This window comes from Jatropha curcas, chromosome 1, assembly GCF_041381405.1.
Source record: "Jatropha curcas cultivar XTBG-Jc1 chromosome 1, XTBG_Jcur_1.0, whole genome shotgun sequence".
NCBI classification, from domain to species: Eukaryota; Viridiplantae; Streptophyta; class Magnoliopsida; order Malpighiales; family Euphorbiaceae; genus Jatropha; species Jatropha curcas.
The window spans coordinates 30,446,960-30,463,864 of NC_143151.1; the positions used below are offsets into that span (position 1 = coordinate 30,446,960).

General features: G+C 28.3%; 3 protein-coding genes across 6 annotated transcripts in view; all 3 read left to right on the plus strand.

Moving 5' to 3' along the window:
- Positions 1 to 20: 20 nt before the first annotated feature.
- Positions 21 to 2,661, plus strand: LOC105634788 (mediator of RNA polymerase II transcription subunit 15a). 3 transcript variants are annotated; one of them, XR_016321833.1, is made up of 6 exons: positions 109 to 258; positions 752 to 892; positions 1,083 to 1,194; positions 1,508 to 1,610; positions 2,226 to 2,308; positions 2,388 to 2,661. XR_016321833.1 is itself a non-coding variant. In XM_089724291.1 (5 exons), the coding sequence occupies exons 2-5, from the start codon at positions 783 to 785 to the stop codon at positions 2,513 to 2,515; spliced, it is 453 nt and encodes a 150-aa protein (XP_089580417.1). In that variant the 5' UTR covers positions 21 to 102; positions 752 to 782; the 3' UTR covers positions 2,516 to 2,661. The 3 variants fall into 3 exon arrangements, 2 of the variants coding, with proteins under 2 accessions (XP_089580417.1, XP_089580414.1); XM_089724291.1 differs by lacking the exons at positions 109 to 258; positions 2,226 to 2,308 and adding an exon at positions 21 to 102; XM_089724288.1 differs by lacking the exon at positions 2,226 to 2,308.
- A 6,841-nt stretch (positions 2,662 to 9,502) lies between these two features.
- Positions 9,503 to 11,880, plus strand: LOC149499354 (mediator of RNA polymerase II transcription subunit 15a-like). 2 transcript variants are annotated; one of them, XM_089724285.1, is made up of 5 exons: positions 9,503 to 9,600; positions 9,778 to 9,933; positions 10,107 to 10,218; positions 10,551 to 10,674; positions 11,615 to 11,880. In XM_089724285.1, the coding sequence occupies exons 2-5, from the start codon at positions 9,821 to 9,823 to the stop codon at positions 11,740 to 11,742; spliced, it is 477 nt and encodes a 158-aa protein (XP_089580411.1). In that variant the 5' UTR covers positions 9,503 to 9,600; positions 9,778 to 9,820; the 3' UTR covers positions 11,743 to 11,880. The 2 variants fall into 2 exon arrangements, with proteins under 2 accessions (XP_089580411.1, XP_089580409.1); XM_089724283.1 differs by lacking the exon at positions 9,503 to 9,600 and having other exon boundaries at positions 9,613 to 9,933.
- A 4,095-nt stretch (positions 11,881 to 15,975) lies between these two features.
- The window catches only part of NRB4 (mediator of RNA polymerase II transcription subunit 15a-like protein), a 17,506-nt gene continuing 16,576 nt past the window's right edge, over positions 15,976 to 16,905 (plus strand). The window contains exon 1 of the mRNA XM_089724278.1: positions 15,976 to 16,143. The gene's annotated coding sequence lies outside the window, so the exon portion shown is untranslated. The remainder of the gene's footprint in view (positions 16,144 to 16,905) is intronic.

The window sequence follows — 16,905 nt, forward strand, 5'->3', positions numbered from 1 at the left end:
TAAGATTAAAGCGCGATTATCATTTTTAGATTAAATATCTCCTGTGGAAAACTCTATTTTATCCATCGGTGCGGTGTATGGGTAGAATACACTACAGCGCAGGTAATTGTTACTCATGAAAGAGTTCAGTATTGACACCGAATTCATTGAATCACAATTGTTATTTCCGTTTGGTTTCTCATTCCGTTTCTCTTCTTCCTCGAAATTTTCACTGTTTCTGAAAACCAGAAACCAGATCATCAACAAAATTATCACAAGGTTCTTTTTTATCTCTTTCCGCGTTTTTTAAAAAGGAATGATCTTTTTTTAAGCTTTGACTGATTATTTTCTCTCTAGAAATTTGATTGCTTTAAGGGAAATGATGAAGCGGGTAACTTATCAATTGAAACCCTTTATTTGATTTTTGATTTCTGTTATGGGTTTTAAAATTTGGATTTTCCCCTCTTAATTTAGAGCTCCTTTAGTGGTTTATGTTTTAAATTTTTAATTTACCAATCTTTAAATTATAATTTTACGAAATTATCAAAAACATTGTTAGATTTTTCTTTTCTTTTTTTGCTACGTTTATTTACTGTAGAATCAAAATAACTTATGCTGGTTTAGAGTTTAAGAGTAAGTTTTAGCTTAATCAAAAGCTTTAAATTTTCAATTTGTTGGTTATTTGCAGTAGAATCAATAGAGATTTTAAGGCTAACTCTATAGGGTTAGATTTATCTTGACAATTGATAGTCTTTCTTTGTAATGTTTGCAGCTGTTAATTAATTGTTCTTGGTTGGAATCTGATGGATACCGATGAGAGGCCTACTGGCCAAGTTGAACAACCTGCAATAGATGCTGGTGATTGGAGAGCTGTCTTGCAGCCTGATACTCGACAGCGAATTGTCAATAAAATGTCAGTGTTTTTTCTTTCAATATGTAGCTTACTATCATTTACCTATTGCATTTAAGAATTCTTATTTGTCTAGTATCATTGCCTTTGCTACAAAATTTAGTAATTTACATTCCTAATATTACTGCTCCGTCGAGAGCTCCCTTCTTTGTGGATGTGATGTAATTGGTAATACAATATTTTGCATGTGTAGAGTGGAGACATTAAAGAAACATCTTCCATATTCTGGTCTAGAGGGATTAGAACAACTCAGGAAAATTGCAGTGCGGTTTGAGGACAAGATTTATGTTATTGCTAAAAGCCAGGTATGTCCTTAATGATGAAATGCGCATCCTTATTATGGTGATCCTCTTGGATTGTTCATTTTATTTAGAAGGGTAGGGGATTCTTTGTGAGTACAAAACAAAGGAAGTGTAAAAAATAAATAAAATAATAGGGGAGTGGGAGAAAGCAAAAATTGGGTGGGAGGGGAACTGCAAATATTGATATTCCATTATATCCCAAAGGTTCAGCATGTAGCCTCCCACTACATGAACACACACATCAGAATCTTGCTAGCTACATTTCTGTAGTGGACTGTTATGAGATCCATTTTATTCTAATGATCTCTAATTGCAGTCAGATTATCTACGGAAAATTTCTTTGAAGATGCTCTCTATGGAGGCCAAGTATCAACGTCCTATGTACAATTCTTTACCACCCAGACAGCTTGGTCCAGAAGGTAATAGCTTGATTGAACGTTGGACTTCTATTTGATGCGGTTGTCCTAGTATTAACTCATGTTAACTTTTGGTATGATGTAAGGTTACGATTTTCTTGTCTGTTTGGATTAATTAACTCTAATTTACTAGTCCTTAACTTTTGATTGGTTAAGTCAGTTCTAAAATCACTCCGAACATAGTTAGGCCATTTAGAAATTTATGAAGCTGAAGTTGGTATTGAGCATTGTACTTTGCAGGAGTTCAAAACAGAGGAGCAGTTCACTGCTTTTGCAATTTGACTAGCAAAATTACAGAGAGGGATGTAAAAGCAGAGAGAATTAGGAGTTATTTTGGTACAAATTGAAAATTTAATACTTGAATTTCAAGTGTTGAATAATATACTCCAACTTGCATACATGACAGTTTTTTTTTTTGTAAGATACACAAATTGATCAAATTTTTTCATCCATTTTTTGGTATTTATACAATTAACATGTTGCTATGTCCTCTCTAGAACTGAATCCGCTATTATTCATATTCGTGCGGATTTAAAATGCTCCATGTAGTCAGATTTTTTTTGAAAAAGATACTGAGAAGTTTATAATTGACCAAATTAATTTGAATGATAATATTAGGCAAAACTGCTGAGTATTTTAAAATTTGAGTGTCTCCTCCCTCAATTCCATTTAAGGGGCAAAAAGAAGATTTGTTAGTGAAGGTATCTGCCATTTTTTACTTGTTGAAATCATTTTATTTGTTTCTATTTAACTAATTAACTTTTCTTATTTGCTTCATAGATGCAAAGAAAGCAGAGTTGGAAGAACTTACAAGAGAAATTATGGAGCTTAACTTAGAGCCGGAGGAATTGTATAAAGATGTTGAAGTTGTTGTTTGTACTTCCTCATCTAATATGGAATTTAGATGATGTTTATGTTTATTTGGAGAAATTGGATGGCGTTTGAATGATGTTTATGTTTATTTGGGAGAATTAGGATGATGTTTAATTAGAACTTTTATACATTTGTGCTTATGTGAAGAATATTAAAATTTATTGTTGTGTTAATTACTTTATTCTTTTTTTTTTTTTTTTTTCTGAATCTTGATGAACATATGAATTTTATTGATCAGTTTGTGTTTTTAATTATGATTTGAAACAAATAGATCTCAAATTGGAAATTATTGTGAGTTGGATTCCGTCTAGCTATGTTATTTCAATTATTCCTAAAATGATTCATTTCTGAAAAGAAAAGAATAAATTAATTAATTATGATAAAATATAAGGATAAAATAATAATTATTCCTAGAATTTATAATAATTTATGATAATTAATTTCATAACTTAATAAGTTATTTTGGTTTGACTTAAATTATTTAAATATATATCAATTTGTATACCCTGTAAAATATATAGTATATCTAAAAAGATAAATATATAGTAAGTGCATGCATACTGTATTGCAAAGAAACGTTTTTGCTGAAATTAATACTAATGCATTTGAACCTTTTAACAAATAAAAAAAGGAAGAGAAAGGTAATAGTTTCTTCAACACCACCACATTATATGCAAATCAATGTGCTAAAGTAGATTTTAACAAACAAAAATTAGAAACCCTATAGCAGCTTATTTCAATTCCGTGTGCTCAATCAAATAATATAATGGCAAGAATCTTGTACATATGAAAGAGCACCTGGTTTTGTGTATTTTTTAACATACTTGCTCAATTTGTTTCTTAAATTTCGTTTGAACGTGTGTCTTCAAGCAGCGATGTTAGGTTTTAAACCCATGATTTTGTGGATAAAGCTCGTTTCTGTTGATCCAATTCCTTATTGATGAACCAGACGCTAAATTTGAGTTCATCATAAATTTTAGTAAGTTAAAGCATTTAAGCCTACAATGAATAGAAAAGAAGTCCTATGTATTGTCAACAGTAAAAAGAGAAATTGAGAGAAATGCAAATATAATCTATCCATGGCAACAAAAAGAAATAACCTATTATCTTCTTCCTCATCACCAACACGTACGTGTCTCTGCTCACCTACAGCCCATCCAGGCTCGTTCAAGTGCAGCCTACACAGAATTACTACTATTACAACATCTGGTGGACTTTATCGAGAATCAACGGCTCATTTGAACCGATCATCAATGTTGGAGGTGTCTTCTTCATCAAAATCAAAGACAATGATGATCAACTCAAAAGCTGACACCATAAAGGCATTTCTTTTACAGATTATCAAGCCATCAAGCCATGATCTTCAAAGAAGACGAAACTTTCAGCCCAAGCCTACAAGGTTCTCCCCTTTTAATGCCTGCAATCACCATTTTCATGGTGGCCTCACTGTTTCTTGATCAACATAGAGGAGGAGAGATGGAGGTGTTCTTTTCTTTTCTTTTTTTTTTTTCCCGTTTCTTTCTTTCTATTTTTTCCTTTTATCAAATTAAGTAGAAAACAATTATTTTCTGGTTGCCAATGTGCAATAATTAAGTGAATAATAATAGTTTTTTTTTTAAACTTATTTATGTCAGAAAATTTTATTCAAAAAATAAACGTCAGAAAATTAGAAAGTAAATTTAATTTAGTTGCTTTTAAAGAAATTTTAATCCAGAAAACTGAATTTTTGATTGATGAGGATGGTAAAATTGCAAGCTATCCTCGTCGGTTTCTTTCCTTTCTCTTCTTTTAATATGTCTACCTTTTGTATATATGATTTTTATTTTATTTTTTATACATATGTACGATTTTTATTTAATACCTATGATTGATAATTTTTATTCATGTATATATTACAGTAACTAGCGATATAGCCGTGCTATACACGGTTAAAAAAAATAAAATAAAGTAAAATTGAGAGAATATATATATAATTTATAGATTCTTGAATAAAATTTTTTTTATTATGTTATTAAAAATATTATAAAGATATATCAATAGTAAAAAAAAAGACACAGCATGATTATTGATTATTAAAGTAAAAATTAGTAGATAAGCATGTGTTTTGGAATATGGATTAAAATTAATAAAATTTATAGAGATAAAAAAAAAAAAGTAAAACAAGAGGTGGTAAAATTCATTAATTTGATTTGTTTTAAAATTAATGTAAAATTAAAATAATGAACTTGTTATTTCCTCAAAATCTATGAATAAATAATTTATTTTAAATAACTAAAAGTTCTATAAATCTTCAACTTATCATATTATTAATACTATAACTATCAATTATATTTAATATAATTTAATTTAATACAAAAATTTTTAATTTTTTAATATAAAATAATAATTATCCATATCATTAAAATTTATAAATTATGTAATTTATTTGTATCATTAAAGTTATCTAAATTGTTACTTAATACACTATTAATTCTCTATCGTTATATTAATCAATTACATTTAAAATGATTTAATTTAATCATAAATTAAGTTATTTTTAAATAAATATAAAAACAAACAAATTAGTTATATACATGTCATTAATTTGGAATCCTACGTGGTAACACCAAAAAAAATTATGTCTACTTTATATATATATGTGTGTGTGTGTGTTGATTTGATAATTTACGGCGATAAAATCATTTTAAATAATCTTTAAAAAGGAGACACAAAAAGTTTGAGTAAGAACTGCTTACCCCATTTGTGGAAATTGTTGAAACGTAGAAAATTCTAAACTTAAAAAAAAACGAATAATACATTTAAAAGCAGAGACCAATATATCCTTACAAAAAATACAGAATAATATAGTGATACAACTTATATATGGTATTTATAAAAAAACTAAAGTGTTTTTTGATGATAAATAATTTAAAATTTTTTAAAAAATATTACTATTGCATTTAAAAAAATGGAAACGTTTAGATAGGAACCGTTAAATATACATTTACGATTGTTAGAGTAAAAATTTATTACTTTATAAATTTGAGGGTAAATATTTGTTACAAAGCAATACATTGAATACTTCATTGTTATTAAACTTTATCATTTTTTAAAAATTAATAATTAATAATAATTACTTAAAGCCATTAATATATATATATTGATGGCCACTAATTCAATTTGTTAGAGTAGCTAACTGCCTATTTTATATAGACTAGCTTCTGTATAAGAGGATATTGAATCTCAACATTGAAGACGAGCATAAGAAAAACGTCTTTTAATAGAGAATGAGCAAGCTTATTTGTTTACCTATTAATCCAAATCAAAGAAACATTAACAAGTTGGATAACATTGAGATTGCCTAAAACGTTCGTACTAAATTTTTGGATTTACAAAAATATCATTAATAGTTTTAATTTGATTAGTTCAAAAAATAAAGATAATTTAATTTTAATTGATCATATTAATTTCTTTTATCAATTTAAACTCTATTGGATAAAATAAAAATTATATTATATAATATATAATGTGTATATAAAATATAGTAATATTATTCGGTTTCACCTTTCTTGTAACAGGAAATAATAGTTTTGAAACTGAAATCATATAATATAATATTTAATAAGGTACATAGTTTATATATTAAACATGGTAATATATATATATATATATTAAATGGTAATATAATGTAATATGGTAATAATATTTGATGGATACTAAATAAGGTACATTAAATATGGTAAGAATATAATACTTTTAAATATTTTAATTTTATTGGTTGAAAAAATAAAGGTAATTTAATTTTTATTTGTTATATTATATACTATATAAGGTATGTATTAAATATGATATGAATATAATATATTTAAATATTATTTTTTTAGAGAAATTATTAATTTTAATAAAACTTTAATTTGATTAGTTATAATTATAAATATGTTATTTCCTAAACAAGTTATTTAATTATTGAATTTTTTATTATTTCATAAAATTTATGAATATTTTTAAATTTTTAGTAATACAAACTGTTTATAATGTTATAATTTATAAAAAAAAAAAACTAATAAAAAATTATATGTATAGATCAAATTTCATTTACTTGCAATGTGAAAAAATCAATGAAAACAAACAACGTGCAATACACACGTTAAAGAAAATTAATTTTCTAAGAAAATAACAGATAATAAAATCACTCGCTCTCGTCGAACTAAAAGAAAGAATATAGTAAATTAATACCTTAGTCAATTTTTTTTTTTTTCATAATAACAAGGTGTTAGTCAGGGCAGAGTATAAGCGACTTCAATCTCCGTAAGAGTGGGAATATAATTTCAATTTCTGAGAAGCATTATTTACCGAGAGAGTCAATAACCTTTATATTTTATGGCCCGAGAAAAATTACACCCCGGTGAGTATTACCAAAAGAATTATAATTAATTTCGATAAAAAAAAAAGGAATTGAGCATTTTTTTTTAATTGCTATTCCCTCTTGTATAAAAGTATTTTTGATATTTTAATGAAAAATACTTCTTATAAATATATAGGAAATTAATTAGAAAGGGGTGGAGCAATAATTTGGAAATTGATAAGAAGAATAGGTATTTCACTATGTGAAGTATTTTTTTTTAGAAAAAAATGATTTTGAAGAGCGTCAACAATATATATTATATTGAAAATTTTGATGTTCATATTTTCAAATTTTTTATTCTACATTGATATTTTCAAATTAAGGTGTCACTATTTTATGGAGAGAAATGAAATATATGGAGTACAAACAAACAATGAATAAAAGGAAAGTGAGGCTTAATAACAAAAGAAATTAAAAATTAAAAATTTTGTTTAAGGCAACATAATTAAATCACTTTTATTTGAAAGTAAATGAGTCCCTTTTGTGTTAGTGTTAATCACATTTTTGAGCACATAAAATAAATGAGGAAAATTTTTTCATCACACTAACATGATTTGAATCCTTAAACTCAAATTAAACTTTGATTAGATATATCTCATGACAACTTGCAGTGTTTTTATTTATTTTTTTTACATGTTATTTCAACATAAAGGCTACATTCGTTTCCATGAAATAATTTGCAGAAAAATATTTTCCACAATTTTTCATTGTTTGGGGTATTCAGAAAAATAAGTCAACCGAAAATATATTCCTGGTTAAAAGAAAATTATGTAATTTTTAAGGAAAATGACTTACTATTTTCAAGAGCGTAAAACATTTTCTGAATTTTTACAAATTTATTATAACCTTATAAATTCATAACTTTTTAATTTATTAATCATCGGTAGCCACGACCATCACTCACCATTCATCACCAGCCAGCACCATCGGTCATCGTCTGCCATCACAATAGATCATTGGCGACTTTCATAATTTATCTTTTTTTTTTTTGCATTATTCTCATATTTAATAATAAAATTTTTAAAACATGAGATTTGTATTATTATTATAACTGTTTTTATGGTCTTATGAGTTAAAAATTTTAATATTTTAACTAATTTTCAAAATTGCAATAGAACAACGAAAAATAAGTGATTTGAAAAATATTTTTCAAGAAAAATATTAACATTGCTAATGTGGTTTTCTATTTCCAAATTAAAGGAAAATATGGTTTACATAAACCACCTAGCTAAAGGTGGACAATTGGCCTAACCAAACCAGAGGGAAGAGTTTGGAAATCGATTCAATATCAAATCAAACCAGATCAATTTTGGGTTTGGTTCAATTATTCGAACCGAATAATATATTTTAGACGTTAAAGTGAATATATTCGGTTAGTTATGCAAGTGACAAAACCAAAAACCATTGGTTTATCACTATTAAAACTGTGTAGTAACCAAACTTTTAAAAGTTGACCAAATCAAATCGAAATGGTTCGATTTGATTATTTGATCCGAACCAAAATACTGTTTACGCCTACTCCTACCTTATAAAAACATATTAAAAAGTTTTCTATGTGAGTTTTAGAAGTTTTCTATTTTAGTTTTTTTCTATAAAGAAAACAAAAGGGGTTTTCTATTTTAGAATTAACTTCAACTAACTCTAAACTAAATAACTCAATCCAAGGTTTGCAAAATATGGAATGTAGCCGGATTTTTTCGGTAAAGTGTAAGGACAAATTTATGTATTTGGATGATTATTATTGTAATTTATATGAACCAATTCCATTATTTAAAATATAAGGCGTGTTTGGTTGGGGGTAAGGAGATTAGGGAAGTGCATAAGTGATTGTGTTTGATTTGCATTATCAATTCTACTTTCTGAGAAGTAGATCATTCAATTTTCCTTATACAAAGGAAGTAAGTTCCTTAGGTATAGGTAGAGAAGTGCAACTTCCTTAATTAAATGCAATGAATTTATTAATTTATCCTATTAACTATATTATGGATATCATTGTGATTTATAGTTTGAGAGCAATTCACTTCCTACGAAGTTGATTTACATAACCAAACACATATAAATTATACTTCGCGAAAAATAATTTCTTTCAAAGTGTACTTCATGAGAATTATACTTTCCCGGAATTAAGCGATTTTGAACGTTACTATTAAAGAATTAAATATTATATGTGTGATTTGTGGAAAGAAACTATATACATGCAATTTCATAACTTGAAGTTATTCTATAAAAGAGATGTTTTTCTTTTTCGCTTCTATAGTGGCTCCTTTTCTTCCTTTCTTGTACAATGAAAGTTGATCTCGTCTCTGAGTCAATATATATATACTAAGGTTAAAAACCAGATTTGGTAATATAGTTCAGGCAACCATAATAACGCCATTGTCTGTGAAGAACTTAACAGGCAGAGCAAAACCTTAAATGAATTTCCGACCTTCTCAGGTTTTGTAATAAAATGATCCCATTAACGTCTAAATTAATTTATTTTTGCAGAACAAATGTAATGAATTAAGCCAAAAGAGATGAATAAATAACGTAATTTCCAAGAAAAAGAGGAGCATTGTCGTTGGAGTAGAGGTAGAGATGGAGGTGGGGTCACCCTTACAGCTGTAACTTTGTCTTCTTTCCTTTACCTTAAGATTGAGACAGCCCGATTTATTGGATCATGTTTTAATTTTTCAGCTTTAAATTATAATTTTACAAATTATCAGAAATATTTTAACTTCTCCCTTTCGTTCTTTGGTTCGTACATTGTTACGCTTTGAGAGTAAATTTTAAGTTAATGAATGTTAAGCAAAAAAAAAAATTTTTTTTGTTGGTTATTTGCGGTAGAATCAATGACATAGTAGAGTTTTTAAGGCTTATTATAGAATTAGATTTATTCCTTCAATTGATAGTCTTTCTTTCTTTCTTTCTTAGTGTTCCTAGCAGCTGTTAATTAATTATTCTTGGTTGGTATCTGATGGACACCAATAACTGGACGCCTACCGGCCAAGGTGCAGAACCTACAATGGATGCTGGTGATTGGAGAGCTCAGTTGCAGCCTGATTCGCGGCAGCGAATTGTCGACAAGATGTGGGTGCCGTTGCTTTCAATTTGTAGCTTTTCATTTACATATATCTAAGTTGCAGTGGCTTTGCTATAAAATTAGTAATTTACATCCCTAACGTCAATACAAATATTTTATACATTGAGGATCCTCTTCTTTGTGCTTATAATATAATTGGTAATGCAATATTTGCATGTAGAATGGAGACATTAAAGAGACATCTTCCATTTTCTGGTCAAGAGGGATTGGCAGAACTCAAGAAAATTGCAGTGCGGTTTGAGGAAAAGATTTATACTGCTGCTGCAAGCCAGGTATGCATTTAATGATGAAGTATACGTCCTTATGTTAATCCTCTTGGTTTGTTCATTTTATTTAGAAGGGTAGGAGATTGATCCTGAACAACGGAAGTGTACACAAAATAATAGGGGAGAGGGAGAAAGCCCAGAGTTTTGATGGGGGGGTGTTGTTTGTTGTGGGTGGGTTGGGGGGCAGCGGAACTGCAAATATGGGTATCCACTATATGCCAATGGTTCAGCATGTAGCCTCCTCACACCCCGCCTCTCCCATTAAAAATCTTGACTGCAACATTTTTATAGTGGATCGTTGTGAGTTCTAAGTTTATTCTAATGATCTCTGATTTCAGCCGGATTATCTACGGAAAATTTCTTTGAAGATGCTTACAATGGAGTCCAAGTCTCAAAATCCTATGCCGAATTCTTTACCACCCAATGCATCTGGCAATAGCAACAGAGCGCCTGATCCAGGAGGTAATAACTCTATATAACATTGGACTTCCATGTGATGCCATTGTCAACATTTCATTTTGGGTTGACGTCACAAGCAGTCATGAACTAGTCAGTGACTGTCCCTGATGTAGCAATAGCCCTATGTACACTTCTTTACCACCCAGACAGCTTGGTCCAGAAGGTAATAGCTTGATTGAACGTTGGACTTCTATTTGATGCGATTGTCCAAGTATTAACTCATGTTAGCTTTTGGTGATGTAAGGTTACGATTTTCTTGTCTGTTTGGATTAATTAACTCTAATTTACTAGTCCTTAACTTTTGATTGGTTAAGACAGTTCTAAATTCACTCCGAACATAGTTAGGCCATTTAGAAATTTATGAAGCTGAAGTTGGTATCGAGCATTGTACTTAGCAGGAGTTCAAAACAGAGGAGCAGTTCACTGCTTTTGCAATTTGACTAGCAAAATTACAGAGAGGGATGTAAAAGGAGAGAGAATTAGGAGTTATTTTGGTACAAACTGAAAATTTAATACTTGAATTTGAAGTGTTGAATAATTTACTCCAACTTGCATACATGACAGTTCTTTTTGTAAGATACACAAATTGATCAAATTTTTTCATCCATTTTTTGGTATTTATACAATTAACATGTTGCTATGTCCTCTCTAGAACTGAATCCGCCATTACTCATATTCGTGCGGATTTAAAATGCTCCAAGTAGTCAGATTTTTTTTTTTTTAAAAAAAAGATACTGAGAAGTTTGTAATTGACCAAATTAATTTCAATGCTAAAATTAGACAAAACCGCTGAGTATTTTAAAATTCTGAGTATCTCCTCCCTCAATTCCATTTAAGGGGCAAAAAGAAGATTTGTTAGTGAAGGTTTCTGCCATTTTTTACTTGTTGAAATCATTTTATTTGCTTCTATTTAACTAATTAACATTTCTTATTTGCTTCATAGATGCAAAGAAAGCAGAGTTGGAAGAACTTACAAGAGAAATTATGGAGCTTATCTTAGAGCCGGAGGAATTGTATAAAGATGTTGAAGTTGTTGTTTGTACTTCCTCATCTAATATGGAATTTAGATGATGTTTATGTTTATTTGGAGAAACTGGATGGCGTTTGAATGATGTTTATGTTTATTTGGGAGAATTCGGATGATGTTTAATTAGAACTTTTATACATTTGTGCTTATGTGAAGAATATTAAAATTTATTGTTGTGTTAATTACGTTATTCTTTTTTTTTTTTTTTCACTGAATCTTGATGAACATATGAATTTTATTGATCAATTTGTGTTTTAAACCCATAACTTTGGAGGTAAAGCTCATTTCTGTTGATCGAACTCCTTGTTGATGAACCACACACTAAATTTGAGTTCATCATAAATTTTAGTAAGTTAAAACATTTAAGGCTGCAATGAATGGAAAAGAAGTCCTATGTATTGTCAACAGTAAAAAGAGAAATAGAGAGAAATGCAAATATAATCCATCCATGGCAACAAAAAGAAATAACCTATTATCTTCTTCCTCATCACCAACACGTACATGTCTCTGCTCACCTACAAACCATCCAGGCTCGTTCAAGTGCAGCCTACACAGAATTACTACTATTACAACATCTGGTGGACTTTATCGAGAATCAACAGCTCATTTGAACCGATCATCAATGTTGGAGGTGTCTTCTTCATCAAAATCAAAGACAATGATGATCAATTCAAAAGCTGATACCATAAAGGCATTTCTTTTACAGATTATCAAGCCATCAAGTCATGATCTTCAAAGAAGACGAAACTTTCAGCCCAAGCCTACAAGATTCTCCCCTTTTAATGCCTGCAATCACCATTTTCATGGTGGCCTCACTGTTTCTTGATCAGCATAGAGGAGGAGAGATGAAGGTGTTCTTTTCTTTTCTTTTCTTTTCTTTTTTTTTTTTTTCTTTCTTTCTTTTTTTCCTTTTATCAAATTAAGTAGAAAACAATTATTTTCTGGTTGCCAATGTGCAATAATTAAGTGAATAATAATAGTTTTTTTTTTTAAACTTATTTATGTCAGAAAATTTTATTCAAAAAATAAACGTCAGAAAATTAGAAAGTAAATTTAATTTAGTTGCTTTTAAAGAAATTTTAATCGAGAAAACTGAATTTTTGATTGATGAGGATGGTAAAATTGCAAGCTATCCTCGTCGGTTTCTTTCCTTTCTCTTCTTTTAATATGTTCACCTTTTGTATATATGCTTTTTATTTTATTTTTTTATACATATGTACGATTTTTATTTAATACCTATGATTGATAATTTTTATTCATGTATATATTGCAGTAACTAGCGATATACCCGTGCTATGCACGATTAAAAAAAATAAAATAAAGTAAAATTGAGAGAATATATATATATATATATATATATATATATATATATATATATATATATATATATATATATATATATAATTTATAGATTATTGAATGGAGTTTTTTTATTATGTTATTAAAAATATTATAAAGATATATCAATAGTAAAAAAATATATATATATAGCGTGATTATTGATTATTAAATTAAAATTAATAGATAGGCATGTGTTTTGGAATATGGATTAAAAATATTAAAATTTATAGAGATAAATTAAAAAAAAAGTAAAATGAGAGGTGGTAAAATTCATTAATTTGATTTATTTTAAAATTAATGTAAAATTAAAATAATGAACTTGTTATTTCATTAAAATCTATGAATAAATAATTTATTTTAAATAACTAAAAGTTGTATAAATCTTCAACTTATCATATTGTTAATACTATAATTATAAATTATATTTAATATAATTTAATTTAATACAAAAATTTTAATATTTTAACTAATTTTCAAAATTGCAACAGAAAAACGAAAAATAAATAATTTGAAAAATATTTTTCAAGAATTTTTTTTTTTTTTTGAAAAATAATTTTCAAAGATATGTTATTTTTTGGAAACAAATGGAGCCCCTAATTGGTAGAATTATCTTTCATTTTTTAAAGTAAAAAAAAAAAAAAAAAATACATGAATTAACATTGCTAATTTGGTCTTCTATTTCCAAATTAAAGGAAAATATGGTTTACATAAACCACCTAGCTAAAGGTGGACATTCGGCATAACCAAACCAGAGGGAAGAGTTTGGAAATCAATTCAATATCAAATCAAACCAGATCAATTTTGGGTTTGGTTCAATTATTCGAACCGAATAATATATTTTAGACGTTAAAGTGAATTCGGTTAGTTATGCAAGTGACAAAACCAAATACCATTCGTTTATCACTATTCAAATTGTGTAGTAATCAAACTTTTAAAAGTTGACCAAATCAAATCGAAATGGTTCGATTTGATTATTTGATCCGAACCAAAATACTATTTACGCCTACTCCTAGCTTATAAAAACATATTAAAAAGTTTTCTATGTGAGTTTTAGAAGTTTTCCATTTTAGTTTTTTGCTATAAAGAAAACAAAAGGGGTTTTCTATTTTAGAATTAACTTCAAATAACTCTAAACTAAATAACTCAATCCAAGGTTTGCAAAATATGGAATGTAGCCGGATTTTTTCAGTAAAGTGTAAGGACAAATTTATGTATTTGGATGATTATTATTGTAATTTATATGAACCAATTCCATTATTTAAAATATAAGGTGTGTTTGGTTGGGGGGTAAGGAGATTAGGGAAGTGCATAAGTGTTTTTTTGTTTGATTTGCATTATCAATTATACTTTCTGAGAAGTAGATCATTCAATTTCTCTTATACAAGGGAAGTAAATTCCTTAGGTATAAGTAGAGAAGTGCAACTTCCTTAATTAAATGCAATGAATTTACTAATTTATCCTAGTAACTATATTGTGGATATCATTGTGATTTATAGTTTGAGAGCAATTCATTTCTTACAAAGTTGATTTACATACCAAACACATATAAATTATACTTCTTGAAAAATAATTTCCTTCAAAGTATACTTCATGAGAATTATACTTTTCGGAAGTAAGTGATTTTGAACCAAACGAGGCCTAAGATCATTACTATTAAAAAATTAAATATTATATGTGTCATTTGTAGAAAGAAACTATATACATGCAATTTCATAACTTGAAGTTATTCTATAAAAGAGATGTTTTTCTTTTTCGCTTCTATAGTGGCTCCTTTTCTTCCTTTCTTGTACAATGAAAGTTGATCTCGTCTCTGAGTTAATATATATATACTAAAGTTAAAAACCAGATTTGGTAATATAGTTCAGGCAACCATAATAACGCCAGTGTCTGTGAAGAACTTAACAGGCAGAGCAAAACCTTAAATGAATTTCCGACCTTCTCAGGTTTTGTAATAATATGATCCCATTAACGTCTAGATTAATTTATTTTTGCAGAACAAATGTAATGAATTAGGCCAAAAGAGATGAATAAATAACGTAATTTCCAAGAAAAAGAGGAGCATTGTCGTTGGAGTAGAGGTAGAGATGGAGGTGGGGTCACCCTCGCAGCTGTAACTTTGTCTTCTTTCCTTTACCTTAAGATTGAGACAGCCCTAGTGTGGTCGCTTCTGAGTTTTTTTTTATCCCTTCTTTTTCTCTTTTCTTTTCTTAATATAAATAATAATTAGTAAATAAAAAACAAAGATAAAAATACGTTGAGTCGTTTTCACAACCGCACTCAGTCTCACTTCTTCTTATTCTCTACCATTTTTTTTCTTTCTCCTCTGCTCTATTCACTCACGAGAGCACCAAACCAGTACTTGGAAAACGACATTCCCATAACTTTTAAGGCGTGCGCTGGCTGGCTTTGTTCACATGATAAATTCTAGATCCGGATGAAAAAAATGCATGGATACATATGCTTATAGAAAAGAATCAGTAACAGGCCCCCCCCAGCTTCCACCTTCCCCCTTCCCCCTCTAAATGGACCTACCCATGAATGGCACTTTATCACTTAAATTGACCAATTGTTGCTCCACTTTCTAACTCAAAACTAAAGGGACCTCTATCTATCTATCTACCCAAAAAACAATTAATGCAAATTATAGGTATGAGGAAAAGAAGAAAATTACAATTTTGTAAGTTTAAGGATTTAATATTAACCTAAAAATTGAGAAATCATTAAAACTTTCTTGTAAATTTTAGGTCATAGTTTATACATTTGGCCATGAAGTTAGTACAACTATTGTTTGATTATAATCAAATTAATTGACATCTTCAAAAAAAAAAAAAAAAAGTAACATTTATGTTTCAAAAATATTTAATAAAAAAAAGAAGAAAAAAAGGAGGGTAATGATGGTATTTACATGTGAAAGTTCAACATATAAATAAGATATACATGGAGAGTAATATATTATAGTAATATATCTGTGCCTGGTGTTAGAGTCTGGGAATGAATAGTTTTCTCTGTTGATTTTCTCTTTCCCTTTCTCTTGTTTCTCCTCCAAATTTTCAGTGCTTCTGATAACGAACAACAAAATCATTGAGAAACACTCCAATCGCAAGGTGCTTCTTTTCTCTTTCCCTAATTTAAAAAAAAAAAAGAAATGATATTCTTTAAGCTTGTAACTGATTCTCTTTTTCTCTAGAAATTTGATTTCTTTAAGGGAAACCATGAGGAGGATAATCTATCGGTTGAAACCCTTCATTTGATTTTTGATTTCTGTGGTGGGTTTTGAAATTTCGATTTTCTTTACTTTAATTCGATTTATTGGATTATGTTTTAATTTTTCAGCTTTAAATTATAATTTTACAAATTATCAGAAATATTTTAACTTCTCCCTTTCGTTCTTTGGTTCGTTTATTACTGTAACTGATTCTCTTTTTCTCTAGAAATTTGATTTCTTTAAGGGAAAAGACGAGGAGGATAATCTATCCGTCGAAACCCTTTATTTGATTTTTGATTTCTGTGGTGGGTTTTGAAATTTCGATCTTCTTTCCTTTAATTCGATTTATTGGATTATGTTTTAATTTTTCAGCTTTAAATTATAATTTTACAAATTATCAGAAATATTTTAACTTCTCCCTTTCGTTCTTTGGTTCGTTTATTACTGTAACTGATTCTCTTTTTCTCTAGAAATTTGATTTCTTTAAGGGAAACGATGAGGAGGATAATCTATCCGTCGAAACCCTTTATTTGATTTTTGATTTCTGTGGTGGGTTTTGAAATTTCGATTTTCTTTCCTTTAATTCGATTTATTGGATTATGTTTTAATTTTTCAGCTTTAAATTATAATTTTACAAATTATCAGAAATATTTTAACTTCT